Source organism: Podarcis vaucheri, assembly GCF_965113315.1.
Source record: "Podarcis vaucheri genome assembly, chromosome: 14".
Taxonomy (NCBI): Eukaryota; Metazoa; Chordata; class Lepidosauria; order Squamata; family Lacertidae; genus Podarcis; species Podarcis vaucheri.
The window spans coordinates 53,946,516-53,959,915 of NC_138752.1; the positions used below are offsets into that span (position 1 = coordinate 53,946,516).

The 13,400-nt window shown below is 46.9% G+C and overlaps 1 protein-coding gene across 3 annotated transcripts in view; it reads right to left on the reverse strand.

Moving 5' to 3' along the window:
* Positions 1–317: 317 nt before the first annotated feature.
* Positions 318–13,400, reverse strand: part of TNRC18 (trinucleotide repeat containing 18) — a 128,049-nt gene continuing 114,966 nt past the window's right edge. For 2 of the 3 annotated variants that reach the window (XM_082199562.1, XM_082199561.1), the window contains 8 exons: positions 10,991–11,066; positions 10,383–10,491; positions 9,549–9,665; positions 8,239–8,406; positions 5,567–6,876; positions 4,270–4,506; positions 3,757–3,831; positions 318–2,714 (listed from right to left, as the gene is read on the reverse strand). In XM_082199562.1, coding sequence (XP_082055688.1) covers positions 2,508–2,714; positions 3,757–3,831; positions 4,270–4,506; positions 5,567–6,876; positions 8,239–8,406; positions 9,549–9,665; positions 10,383–10,491; positions 10,991–11,066 — 2,299 coding nt within the window. In that variant the 3' untranslated portion in view covers positions 318–2,507. The remainder of the gene's footprint in view (positions 2,715–3,756; positions 3,832–4,269; positions 4,507–5,566; positions 6,877–8,238; positions 8,407–9,548; positions 9,666–10,382; positions 10,492–10,990; positions 11,067–13,400) is intronic. The other variant, XM_082199560.1, reaches the window with a different exon arrangement.

Below are 13,400 nucleotides of genomic sequence, written 5' to 3' on the forward strand. Positions count from 1 at the left end.
GCAAATACAGGATCGCACCCTCATCATTTATTTTTTTAACAGGGAGGGGGGAAACCAAGACGACAAAAGAAAGGCAGAGCTCGGGTTGTTTTTTTGTTTTGTTTTTCAATTGCTTTTTTTATGAAAAAGGATCGCACATAATTCGGCAACAAACAGAATGCAAAAAGGGGGGGGTGCGAATCGAAAACATAAAACAACAGGGGGGGAGAAAGGGACAAAAAACCTGGCTCCTTTCCTCTCGATTGTCTGCAAAATATCCTTGTGTTCCATAGAAGGCAATGGGCAGTTAAGTGCTTTCTATTTAACATTCACATAAATTCTCTCTTTCTCTCTCTTTCTCTTTCTCTCTCTCTCTCTCTCTCTGCATCTCTCTTCAAACATCTGCTCACGCAAGGTTTGCTTCCACAGATACAGTACGCAGTTCGTGTGTAAGCAACGTTTTGGATCTCCTGTTTCCCCTGTGTTCTCTTCTCTCTCTCTTTTTTTACAGTCACAATCCAACGGGAAATAAAAAATAAGACTCTAAATGTCAGACTGTGTTTTGCTTTTATAATTTCATATTTTTTTTCACAGTTTTTTTTTAAAAAAGTTTATATATTTATATATATTTATATATTTATACTTTATATTTATAATTAAAAAGTTGAATCCATTTTTGCTTCTTCTCTTTCCCCCCCTCTCCTTTCCTTTCTCTGTTTTTAAAGTTTTGATTTGTTTTCTTTAAAGAGCTTATAATACAGGGATGGGGTGTGTGTGTGTGAGTGAGTGAGTGTGTGTGTGTGTGTGTGTGTGAAAGGGGCACATTACAAGTCTTTTGGTACGTTAAAACTGTACAGAGTGACTGATGTTGCTTTTAGAAATATTATCCACCAAAGTCTTCGGAAAGCCGGGAGAAGGCAGGCAGTACAGCACCACTGTGGTTCTTTAAAAGGAGGGGATTGCAAAATTTGGGGAGATGGGATGGCGCCTCTCTCCGCGGCTACAGGTCTGTGGTATTTCTCTTTGTACCAGGTAGTTTAAAAAAAAATACATCTGTCCGAGTTAAGTGAAGTAGCTTCCCTCTGTAGTGTTCGAATTGTACACTCTGTTCAGGGCAGAAACAATCGTGGCGTCTTGGGCTTGTAGTGTGTGAGGTTTCTTAAGTGCAAAAACACCGTGTCGTCATTCGAGTCCTCTGCCTCCGTCCCTCAAAACCAACCTACTCTCTGGTCGTCCCTACTTCAAGTGGGCTTCTTACCCTGCAAAGTCCAGAGCTGTTGAACCAGAAAGGGAGGTGGAAAATGGCAGAGATCCAGGGGTGAATTAATGGACACTCACAAACTTTGGGGGAGGAAAACAATCTGATTCGGCGTGTGCTGGGTCCGCACTTAGCTCAGAGCAGGATCCCGCCATCCTGCAGAGGGCGGGAGGGAGGAAACGTGAGGTTTCTGCAAGTGCCAGTCTCCTCCTTGCCCTTCGTAAGTAGTGCCGGGGGGGGCACGGAGAAGTGGGGTGGGAGGCGAGTTGAGGCATCTCTGCGGGTCCAGAAGACGTAAAAAAGAAAAGAAAAATAGGAGGAAAAAGTGTTTTTCTGGGTTCCTGAAGAGGCAGCAGCAAATGACCAGCAGCAAAACACGATTCTTCTCCTCCCAAACTGTGTAATATTATTTAGAGAATATCTGATGTTTCCAAGCAGGACTGGGCGACTTACATTCAACTTACACGAGGAAGGGAAATGTTGTTGTTTGGGAGACAACCCCCCAATGGTTGGAGAAGTGGGGCTGGCCCAAAAATAGAGGGGGGGGTTCTCCATGCTGTGAAAATGGTTCAGCACCTTATCTCCTCGCCTGTCTGCTCAGCTCCTCGTAACCCAAGAGGGATGTCGGCCCACAGTTCTTTGCGCCCAAGCAACCCCCTGCCCCTCTTGCGGCCGGAGATTTCGGGGCTGCTCCCCTGTATCAGTGCCCTGCTAGAGAGCGGAGAGGAGGTCCTTTGAGGAGAGAGAGTCAACAACGAAGTGTTCCTTAACTGGCAGTCAACGCACGGTTTGCCCCCTCCCTGCCCTGGCAAAAGTCGGCTGGCGAGGGAAGGTGGGACGGGTCGCCTTGGAATAGGAAAGTCCAGAAAAAAACATGACCAGTGTCCTGAAATATCCTATGGAAGTCTGAACCCGAAGGAAAAGTTCAGGGGTTGTGGCCACAAAGCCAAGGGGCAGAATCCGATCTGCCATTTCTTCTCCTGCAAATCTGTTCCCTTCTTCTACAGGAGAGACAAGCGGTTGGATCTCAGCTGATTTCGGGAAATCCCTTTGGGCAAGGCGAACCTCTTTTGTTTTACGGAACCTGTCTAGTCGCAATGCGGCTGGGCGCTTAAACAATCATGCTGTCGTCGGAAACAGGCACATTAACTTCTCTTCTGCCCCGCTCTGCTCCCTCCCCCCCCCCCCGGACAGGGGTGGGTGGGCTGTATTGATCCGAATGCTTTGGGAGTGCCGGGGTGCCTCCCGGAATTCCCTTTCCCAGAAGCGGTTAGCAGATGACCGGCACCCCGTCCGTGTTGAAGATCATGCCCGTGGTGGGCTCGTACGTCCCTGCTAGGTAGTAGAGGTCCTCGCTGTCCTGGTATTTCTTGGTCTTCAACATCTGCTCGTACTCCTCCAGGTCGACCACCAGACATTTGTGCGAGATGGTCTGGACGTCGTTCTCGTCCACGTGCGAGGACTGGTACAGCGCTCGCTGGGGGAGGAATGGCAAAGGGAGAGAGAGGGAGGAGAGAGTTAGCAGGCAGTTTGGAACACACCTCTGGGCTGCGGGTATCCAAAGAGGGAGGGGGGGGAGAAATACCAGAACCGGTCCACCTATTGGACAAAATGAGCCAATGGCCTCAGGCAGTGGGAGGCTCACTCCCCTCTTGGTGGTGGCAGGGAATCTTGGCTTTTTTTGGTCCCTTAGGCCTCTTAAGTACCTATCCTGCATAGGACTGGCAGGAGATGCCAGGCAGCCTTGCCAAGAGAAATGGTGGGCAGGACAAGGCCCTTCTTCACAGTGGCCATAGATAGTTTAACAGTTTTCGTCTGGTGCCTAAAGATATTGCTGCTGCTACTGCTGTTGTTGTTATATTGAAGGAGCCTTTCCACCCCCATCATTCAGCCCAGACACTGAGGTCTTCTGGCGGTTCCCTCCCTGCGAGAAGTGAGGTTACAGGGAACCAGGAAGAGGGCCTTCTCGGTGGTGGCGCCCGCCCTGTGGAACGCCCTCCCATCAGATGTCAAGGAGATAAACAACTATCTGACTTTTCGAAGACATCTGAAGGCAGCCCTGTTTGGGGAAGTTTTTCATGTTTGATGTTTTATCGTGTTTTTAATATTTTGTTAGGAGCCGCCCAGAGTGGCTAGCCGGATAGGTGGGGTAGAAATAAAAATATATTATTATTAATATTGATCTACCGCCCTATACCTGGAGGTCTCAGGGTGGTTCACAGAATAAGGATTCATATGGGAGACCCTTTTCATTTTGGTGGTGATGCAGTTTGAAACACTAGCCTGCATCAGTTGGGTAATGTAACGAAGGCACCAGGTGAGCCTTCTGCAAATGAAGAGCCGCCCCAGAGGAAAGCCCCCCCCTTGCAATCTTCAGGAAGGAGTACAGCTCTGCGAAGAGTCGAGAGACCCTGGAACACATCCCAAAGACCAGTTTCAACCACCAACGCCAGCTGCCTTCTCTTACAGCCAGATGGGCGGGTTATAAATTCTTCTTCATCATTATTATTATTACACACCTCCATGAAGTCCTTCCTCTGGCTGGAGGCCTGGAGAGCAGTAGAAAGGCTCCTGTTGGATTTCTGATCCCAGCGCTGGCACCAAGCAGAGTGATGGGACGGTTGGGGTTGGCGAGGAGAAGAGAGGAACAAGAAAGGGAAAACGAGATTAGGAGGCAAAGCCCAGAACTCTTCAAATCATTTTAACATTTCAAAACTTGACTTCCCTCCCTCTCTTTCTGCGGTTCATTTATCTACTTTAAATATATACTCTTAGAAAACTGCAGGTTATTACAATAATCCTGCCAATGCTGTTTTTATCTGTTTGCAATTTATGTGTGAACATTCAATAAACCATTCGTTTACAAAACGTCTGTTATCTTGATTTCTTATTCTTCCGGTAAGTTTCGCTCCGAGCTAATATATAGAGACCTCCACCCATTGAGCAACCCCCCCCCCCAGTGATCCTTGGCTCATTTCTCAAGGAATCCTTGGTTGGTGGTGCTGCTGCGAGGTCACGCCTGGGTCTCCTACCTTTCCTTCGTTGAGCTTCTTGCCAGGGTTGGTTTCTTCTGGGTGGTAAAACCATTTCACTCGGACAACCATGTTGTTCCCCCAGGATTCCCACATGCTCTGGATGCGGCCGATGTAGGGCAGGTTGGGGCGGCCGGCCGACAGGAAGACGGCACAGTCTCCAATGCGGATGATCTCCTTTCCGCGGACAATGGCTTTGTAGAAGAGCTTCCGGGCTTTTCCCTTCATCCCACGCCTCTGCGGAATCGAGAGAGGGCAGAGTGGCGTGAGCTCAGAGTCTCTACTCATGTTCTTTTTAGTGTATGTGTTCGGGTTCATTGATATCTTAAGGGTGTAAAAATGAGTACTTCAAATTGTAAAATAGAAATTTTAATATATATTAAATTTTCTGCTTTACAATTTAAAGCACAGTAGAAGCTCGGGTTGCGAACGTGATCCATGCAGGAGGCACTTTCACAAACCGCAGCACCGCGTCTCTGAGCATGCACAGGTTGCAACCCGGCGCTTCTCTGCACGTGCAAAGTGTGATTTTGCGCTTCTGTGCATGCACAACAGCCGAAACCCAGAAGTAACCCGTTCCGGTACTTCCGGGTTTTGGTGCGTCCGTAACCTGAAAAAAAAGCAATCTGAAGTGTCTTTAACCCGAGGTATGACTGTACTCATTTTTACATCCTTAAGATATCAACGACTTCCGTTCTTCTCCTTCCATGGTTCATTTTGCATATCATAAATTCCTGCATATTTTACAGAAACGATACCATTCAGTATTCCATTATTACATCCATCATAACTTATTTACACTGAGGTCCAGCTCCGAGGGCCTTCTGGCAGTTCCCTCCATGCAAGAAGCGAGGCTGCAGGGAACCAGGCAGAGGGCCTTCTCGGTGGTGGCTCCCGCCCTGTGGAAGACCCTCCCATCAGGTGTCAAGAAAATAAACAACTGTCTGACATTTAGAAGACACCTGAAGGGAAGTTTTTAAAGTTTTATGTTTTATTCTGTTTTTTAATACTCTGTTGGGAGTCGCCCAGAGTGGCTGGGGAAACCCAGCCAGATGGGAAGGATACAAATAATATATTATTATTATTATTATTATTATTATTATTATTATTATTATTATTATTATTATTGTTATTATTATTCACCAAGGCTGTATTTACATTCAATCACATCCTGTGCCATGCAACCTTTGTAATGTGTGCTAAGATAACACCCCTGAGAAAGTGGGGGGGGGGGGAAGGTCCCAGCCGAAGACGCAGAGATAAAAGGAAAGACCCCCCGGCAGGAGAAGGAGCTGACCTGGGTGGGCTTCCCAAACCACTTCCAGAGCTGCCTCGCAGGCAGGAAGGCCGCAATCTTGGGCCGGTTCTCCACGGAGGGCAGCCTCTGCCGCTTGGCCAACTCCTTGGTGGTGGGCAGATGGATCCCCTCGCGCTTCTTGGGGCGGGTCTTGCCCCCCGCCTGCTGCTGCTGCTGTTGCTGCTGCTGTTTCTGTGCCGCTTGCTGCTCTTGCTTGGGGCTTTGGGGGTTTGCGGCCGAGCGAGACTTCCCTGCTTGCTTGGCCGCCTTGGCGGGGAGGGTCTGTTGGGCGGAAGAGGCCCCCGCCTGGGAGTCGGCTGCCTCGTCGTCCGAGCTACAGGAGGAGTCTTCGTCCGTGGCGGAGGAAGACGACGACGAAGAGGAGGAAGAGCTGGAGCTGGAGGACGAGGAGGAAGAAGTGGAGGACGAGGAGGAGGAAGAAGAAGAGCTGGAGCTGCTGGAAGAAGAGGAGGACGAGGAGTTGGAGGAGGAGACAGGTGTGGAGGCCCGCGAGCTGGCCGAGCTGCTGTCGGGGGCTCCCCCTCCGTTCTTCTCCGCCTCCTCCTCCCCTTCCGAATCGGAGCTGCTGCCGCTGCTGTTGCTTTCCGACTCGTCTCCTGCCGGCCCGGCCTGCGCCTTGTCCTCTTGTTGCTTCGCAGAGTTCTCTCCGGAGCCACCAAACTTCCCCCCAAAGTTCGGGGCCGGAGATTCACCGCCGGCCCCCTTGGCCCTGGACGCTTTCTGCCGCTTGGCGTCGGCCACGGGGGTGTAGCTCAGGCCCAGTATGCTTTTGGTCTCCCTCCTGCCAGCCAGGCTGGAGCTGCTCAGCATCCGCATGGCCTCCTTCGTCTTCTTGGTTTTGGGAGACATCACTCCTTCGTGGTCCAGCTTGATGAGGATATCGCTGTCGGGGATCTTCCTCTGGGCTTTGGCCGCCGAACCAAACTCTGGTGACTCCTCTGCAGATTTCTCCTTCTTGGACCGGGCTTTGCCAGAGGAGGTGTCCGAAGAGCTGAAGGCCCCCTGGACGCCCGGGATCTCGGTATAGGACTCGTCCCCCCGGGTGTTGCTGAATGCCGGAGGCTGGAAGGCGGGCTGGGCCGGGCCGGGCATCTTGGAGGAGAGCTTCACTTTGCCGCCTTTGCTGTGACGTTTTTCTTCTGTCTGGGAGGAGGTCCTGGCGGGGATCTGCTGCGCTTTCTTTGAGCCTTTTGTGCTTTGCTTGCTAAGGCAAACGGGCTTCTCCGGCACAAGGGACGGGCTTGTTGAAGCTTCCCCCTGGCTTGCTTCTTCCTTGAGGACAGCATCTTCTGGAAAGCAGAAAAAGTAAAATTAAAACATTTTGGGGGGAAATGGCCTTTGCCCAAGGCCAGAGTGCCTCTAATCTGGATCCTGGAAGGATGTTGTCAAACAATGAGGCAGGCATCTCCAGCTCCCCCAGCCCCCAACCTGGTACCCTTCCGATCGTTATTGGGACTCCAGCTCTCCCATAGTGCTCCAGCCACTGGCCGTGCTATGACTACGGCTGATGGGCATCATAGCCCACCAAAAGATCTGGAGAACATCTGGATTGGAGAAGGCAGAGCTGAAGACCCAGGCACAGAAAGAGGTAAGTGAACAGAGACCTCTCTCAAAATACTAAAATCCAAATAGTGTTACAAAGAATGCAGAAGCTGACATGTATAACGAACACATTAACTCTGTTATCTGCATATATTATGATGTGATGTTTGAGAGTGCCCCTCCAAGATCCATTTCTGAAGTGCAGTTCAGTTGACTGTGATATACAGAGAGAGGTGAAGAGATACCCAGGTACATATAGAAGAAAATCCTAGTTGATTTAATCATTTGAATACAACAATAGATTTGAAGGAGAAAAATGCTCCCTCGCTATGCTTTTAGATGGCATGACTATTTATGCTCTCTGCAGGCACTCTTCTGAGAAGGAGTATTCCTTCCCACAAAAAGAGCAATGCTCTTCCAAGGTAGCCTCTGCCATTTACAGTTCTATTAAAAACAATCAACTTTTTTATAACAGCCTGATTAACTGAAGGTGCCTTTTCAGTCAATCGAAAGCTTTTTAACACGCCAACCTAGACGATCAGAAATTTTTGCTATTATTATTACATTTCTGTCCCGCCTTTTTCCCAGTCTAGGACTCAAGGCAGCTTAGAACACATTGAAACAACATAGATAAAATAAAAAAGCTAAAAACGGATCCAATGTAATCATTTAAAAGCAATTAAATAGAATTAAAAGACTATAAAAGCTTATCTCTTAAAATAGAGGCAGTAAAAGCAGCTCCAAAGGCCTTTCCTTAAGAAACAGCTCCTGAAGGCATGTTGGAATAAAACAGTCTTCACCTTCCGGCGGAAGGACAACGAGGAGGGAGCCAGTCTGGCTTCCCTAGGCGGGGAGTTCCAAAGTTCCCAGCTACGGAGAGGGCAGTATGCAGAAGGTCCCAGGTTCAGTCCCCAAAGGCATCGGCAAAGAGCAGGTGATGGGAAAGAAATCCTCCTCTCTCTGTTTCCGACCCTGGAGAACCACTGGCAGTTCCTGACTCCAACTCCCATTGGCCTGGGCTAGACTAACCTGGCCTAAGGCCGTTTCCCGCATTCCCCAGGGTTTTGCCCTCAGTATTTCCACCCGTTAAAGAAGCTGCCGCCTCGTACCAGCTTTCTGTTTAGTGCTTGGTTTTCTCCCACGCCCTTTGCCTTTGGACGCCGCTGGCTCCTCGGACCCCGTTCCACTGCCCTCCTTCCCTTCCCCGGTATCCTTGCTGGACTTGCGGCTGCGGCGTTTTGTGCTGGGCACCAGGAGAGCGGGAGAAGGCTCGGCACCTGAAAGAGACCAACAGCTATTCTTGGCATGCGCTGCAAAGACACACACAGAGAGAGAGACACGCACTCCACTCCCCCCAGCTCAACAAGGATTTATTCAAACTGAGACTCCCACCTGCGGAGGGAATGCAAGCAGGTGTTCAGTGTGGGGTGGCCAGCAGCTCAGAACCTGCATGGAGACCCACAAGTTCTGGGGTTCCACTTATTAAGGGATTACAGATCAAAACGTCCCCGGACCGCCAATGCAGACCTTATTAGGCTTATGTGATAGGCCTGCTAAGGACCCAAAAGATCACAAACTGATTCCCCAGCTTTGATTAGCAGCCTAGCCCATCGTAGCCGAATTCTGGAAGAAATTTAGATTTTTCTAATTTGGGTTACTGGTAAGCAAAGGGTTTGGAGAGTGGCTTTCTTTGAGAAGTGAATCTGTAAGATGAGAATGCAAAGAGGTCAAAGAAAGCACAGGCCTTTGGCTGATTTACACCCTATGCCCTTTTAAAATGTGTTTTTTTTGTTGGGGGTGAGGAGCTATTGAGTTGTTTTAATTTTTATTATGTATTCTGTGGTTTTATATATTGATTTCATTCTGTGAACTGCCCTGAGACTCCCGGGTTTAGGGCGGTATATAAATTCAATAAATAAGAAAAAGGAAATCCATTTGTGGAGATCCTTTATTGAATATGTGAATGTGCAAACCACTAATAGACTAGCTCCAACCCAATGTAAATCTGGTTCTTTTAGACATGATGGGTGTATGAATTAGAATCACTGAGCTGGGAAAGAACCCCAGATGTTATCTAGTCTAACCCTGCAATGTAGGAATAACACATACTGAATCCCTTTTCTTCACCCTGTTCCTGCTGCAATCAGGTACTATGAATATGCTTTGAATGTGCTGATGACATAAAACTTTCTTGGGGAGGCAAAGTGAATGCTTGGGGGGGGGGAGAGACGCACAAGGTGATCGTATGTTTCTGGGTTCCCATTACCAGCCTATTGTGGGGAAATGAGGGGCATCAGGAGGGAAAAGGGAACTGGGCTTCTGTCCTGTTGTGGGGCAGTGAGGAGGGCTGAGAGGAGAGATGGGCTCTCAAACCTAAATGCCCGATAATCCTATTCTGCAACAGAAGGGCCAAACTCACACTGGATCTTGTAATCAGGCGGAAGGAGCCGGATATGGGACAACGGGATCCGGCCTGTGTCGCCATCATCGAACTCCACTGTTATCAGATCCCCGTCTTCCTCCTGATCATGAGCCCCTTTGGATAGAAAAGGAAATGATTGTCGTCAGAACACACACACCTTCCGACTGCTAAGTTCACTCTGCAGATTTTTTTATTATTTAAATCGGATTTTTAAAACGAAATGCTTTTGGAGGAAAAATCTTTCTAAAGATAGCTTTCTATTTAAGTTACATTTTAGTCCGAAGGCTATTCATCAGGAAATAAGGATTTGTTTTAAGTTTTTCATGTGCTAAAACTCAGTCCAAGTTTGTTTCTTTTTAAATGCTTAACCACATCACTTAACAAAGATGGATACATATGCTATAATGTTATTGTTTTAGCTAAATAAATTGTTGAAATTGTTACTAATGGTTATTTTTCTCCTTCCACTAAAGCACAGCAGAAAAGTTGTCCAAATATAAACAGTTAGCTTATTAAACCTCACAATAATTTCATAATTATCGGCCTATGTATTTCTAATAGCATAACCGAATCAGTAATTTTTGATATAACTGTAAAAACTACTCTGAAAATTTATTATTCCAAAAATGAAACCTTCATCTGGTTGTAAATATTACGATTATACCAGCAAGGATGAGCAATTTTGTAAAAAAGAAAAGAAAAAAAGATTTAAATCAAGTCTTACTGACTAGTGATTTAAATCGTGATTTAAATTGATTTGATTTAAATCAAATCCACCCTGCTTTAGAGCACCTTTGACTCCCTCGTCACCTGACTGAATTACGGTCTCACCTCGTACGACTGTCCCTGGGTAGAGGCAACGATACTGTTGGCTCCAGTAGGCGGCGATTCGCGTGCCTTCCGGGAGGAATCGCACCGAAGGAGGTTTCACGTCAATGATCTGTGCAGAAGGAAGCATCCGTTAGCTCTTGTTTTTTGCCCTGTGTGGTAGGTCAGGGGTGAGCTAAAGGTAGATCGGGGTGGCAACACGAGAACAGGGCCTTTTCCGTGGTGGCTCCCCGTTTGTGCAATGCTCTCCCCAGAGGCTTACCTGGCACCATCATTACATGTCTTTAGATGCCAGGCAGATACATTCCTCTACAATCAAGCCTGCGGCTCTTAACTACCTTTTATCCTTTTAATGTTTTTTTTTGGGGGGGCAGTTCCTAATTTTTAACTGAATTTATCTGGTTGTGTTTTGTACTGTTAAGTCACTTGGGGACTTTTTGTATTTGTAGAAAGCAACTAAGAAATCTAATAAATAAGAATAAAAGCCGGAGCTCCACCAACACCAACCAGCCCAGGTGTCTTGTGACGCCCCTCCCTGCTCTTCCCACCTCCTTTCCCCAAAGGCAACATGGAGTGTCCGTCTTCCTAGAAAACTAAGGGCTCCCACTTACTGCTTCCTGCAGCAGCTGTTCCAGACAATAAATGTGGGGTCGGTTTCCTCGCTCTCCTTCCACCACGACTCTGTATCTGAAACGCAGAAACCCAAAAAGCAACAGTGAAGGAGGAGGAGGCGAAGAAACATCGAGAAGTCAAAACAAAACCATCAGAGAGAGATTTTTGATGCCCAAGAACGCTTTGCAAGCCGGCTTCCTTGGGAAACAATTGCTTCGCGCCGATCTGTGCAGAATGGCAATTCGAGCCACCCAATTTCCAGTTGCAGGAGGAGATATTTATCAAGCTGGAAATATTTGCAGCATGGTTCGTCATTCTTAAGCTAGAGATTATGGGCGGAGATAAACAGAAAAAAGTCAGAAGCAGTGGATATTTAGTGGTACTCCCCTGGTTGATAATTAGAAACAGATAGAAATAGACCCAAGACTACAAAGCTAGATCTTAAAAATAAAAATAAAAATTAAGAGCCAGAGGCTGTCATGGCATTTAGCATGTGGCTCGCTTTTGCACAAAGCCTGCCGGAACTTTTGCTGCGAATGTATGCAGGCACCAAGGTATGTTATTGTGCGCTTAAGAGAACCATATAAAAGCCCAAACTCTGCGTTAATCAAAGCTGGACTCAATGGCCTTGCACAGATAAAGCACGTTCATAATTGTGCAAGTGGCAAAAAAATTTGTTTTGCATCTATCTTAAAATGGCAGTAGATGAAAATACAGTAGGAGTTGCGGGGTGGGAGAGATGTCTATTCAATGTGATGTTGGATGCAAAATACACTACTATATTCTAACAGCTGGTTTCTGCAACAGAGTTAAAGGCAGCTGGTTCATCTGCTATGTGGGTCTTTATAGTTTCTCGATGGCTGCAGGGACCACTGTGTCAAAAAGTGGCCTGGGAGTTTAATCAGTAAATAAAGTGAGCGAGGTTTGTACTGCTTAATGGCATTTGCCTTCGACAGGTTGCTGTCAGTTTGCATTTCTTGGTGCAGAAAGTATTGATCTGATGTGTAGAGATCTTTCCTATTCTAATTAATTCAAGAGGGTTCTGGAAGCTTCTCTGTGTGAAAGAGACCAGCAGAAGGTTCCTGATGTTTGGGTTATTCCTTCCGAGAAGCTGAGTACAGTTGGCGTAAGCTGGTTCTGTTATCTCTTCTGTCAAGGTCATGCTGACTATAAAAGTAAGCCCAGAAGGAGTCTGGCTTTCACTTTCTCTATATCTCTTCCTTCGGTTGTGGTGTTCTATATATAGTGTTAAGGTTTAGTCTTATTATAAATTATTACAAGTTTAAGTTAAGTCTGCTGCAACTGGATTTCTTATGGACGGTGCCAATCCTGAATTTATTGGATTTGTAATCATTATGCTCATTCGCCTTCAGTAGCAGTCAGTGACGGGTTTCTGTATAAGCTAAACAAGCTATAGCTTAGGGCTCCACTCTCTTGGGGGCTCCCCAAAAAAATTAAAGGGAAAAAACACACCTGGATGTACATTTTCAAAATATAAAATAAGTCCAACAATTACTTTATAAAATGCATATTTTGTTATGTGCAAATGGCTTTAGATACCTATTAGGTCCATCAATTACCATATAGCATATATTCAACGCAAAAAACAGCGACAATTTGTTGTTGACAAAGGACAGCTGGACATAGAAAGGGCCCCATTACCTTCAGTAGCTGAGGGCCTCATCAAACCTAAATCTGGCTGTGGTAGCAGTAAAGCTCTGCTGGATGAAATACAATTGCCTCTGGTCTATTTTGGGGGAATCCTGCAACGTGTTTCAAGTTTTTACTTTGCTAACTATACACTGGAGTTCTGTTCTGGATCAATATTGAGTAGAATTCCAGGACAGTTGATTGTCATCATTTTGCCCTACTTTGGATTATACTGTATTTTTTGCTCCATAAGACGCACCTGACCATAAGACGCACTTAGTTTTTAGAGGAGGAAAACAAGAAAAAAAATATTCTGAACGAAACAGTGGATGTATGATTTTTGTGGTTCATGCTGTGGCCACAGACATGATATGTGATGTGACGGTGAGTTTGGGGTAGCCCAATGCAAAAACCCAAAGAATCCATGTGGATCCATGCTTTGTAACCACGTTTTTGCGTCATTGTGGCCCCACGAAACAGTGGATGTGTGATTTTTTTGGTGCAGGCTATAACCATGGACATGCTGTGTGATCTGATGGAGAATTTGGAGTGACCCAATGCAAAAATCCTGAGGATCCATGTGCTTTTACCTCACCCCCTCCCAGGCAGCCTCCTTTATCTCTAGCATCCCTTATCTCCCTCCTGATTGCTTGCTGATCAGCTGCTCAGCGGCTTCGTTTCAACACCCCCTTCCCTCTTTTCTTTTCTTTTTAAAAGCACGATCTGCTTTTCGCCCCTGGAAAATTTGGCTCCAGGGAC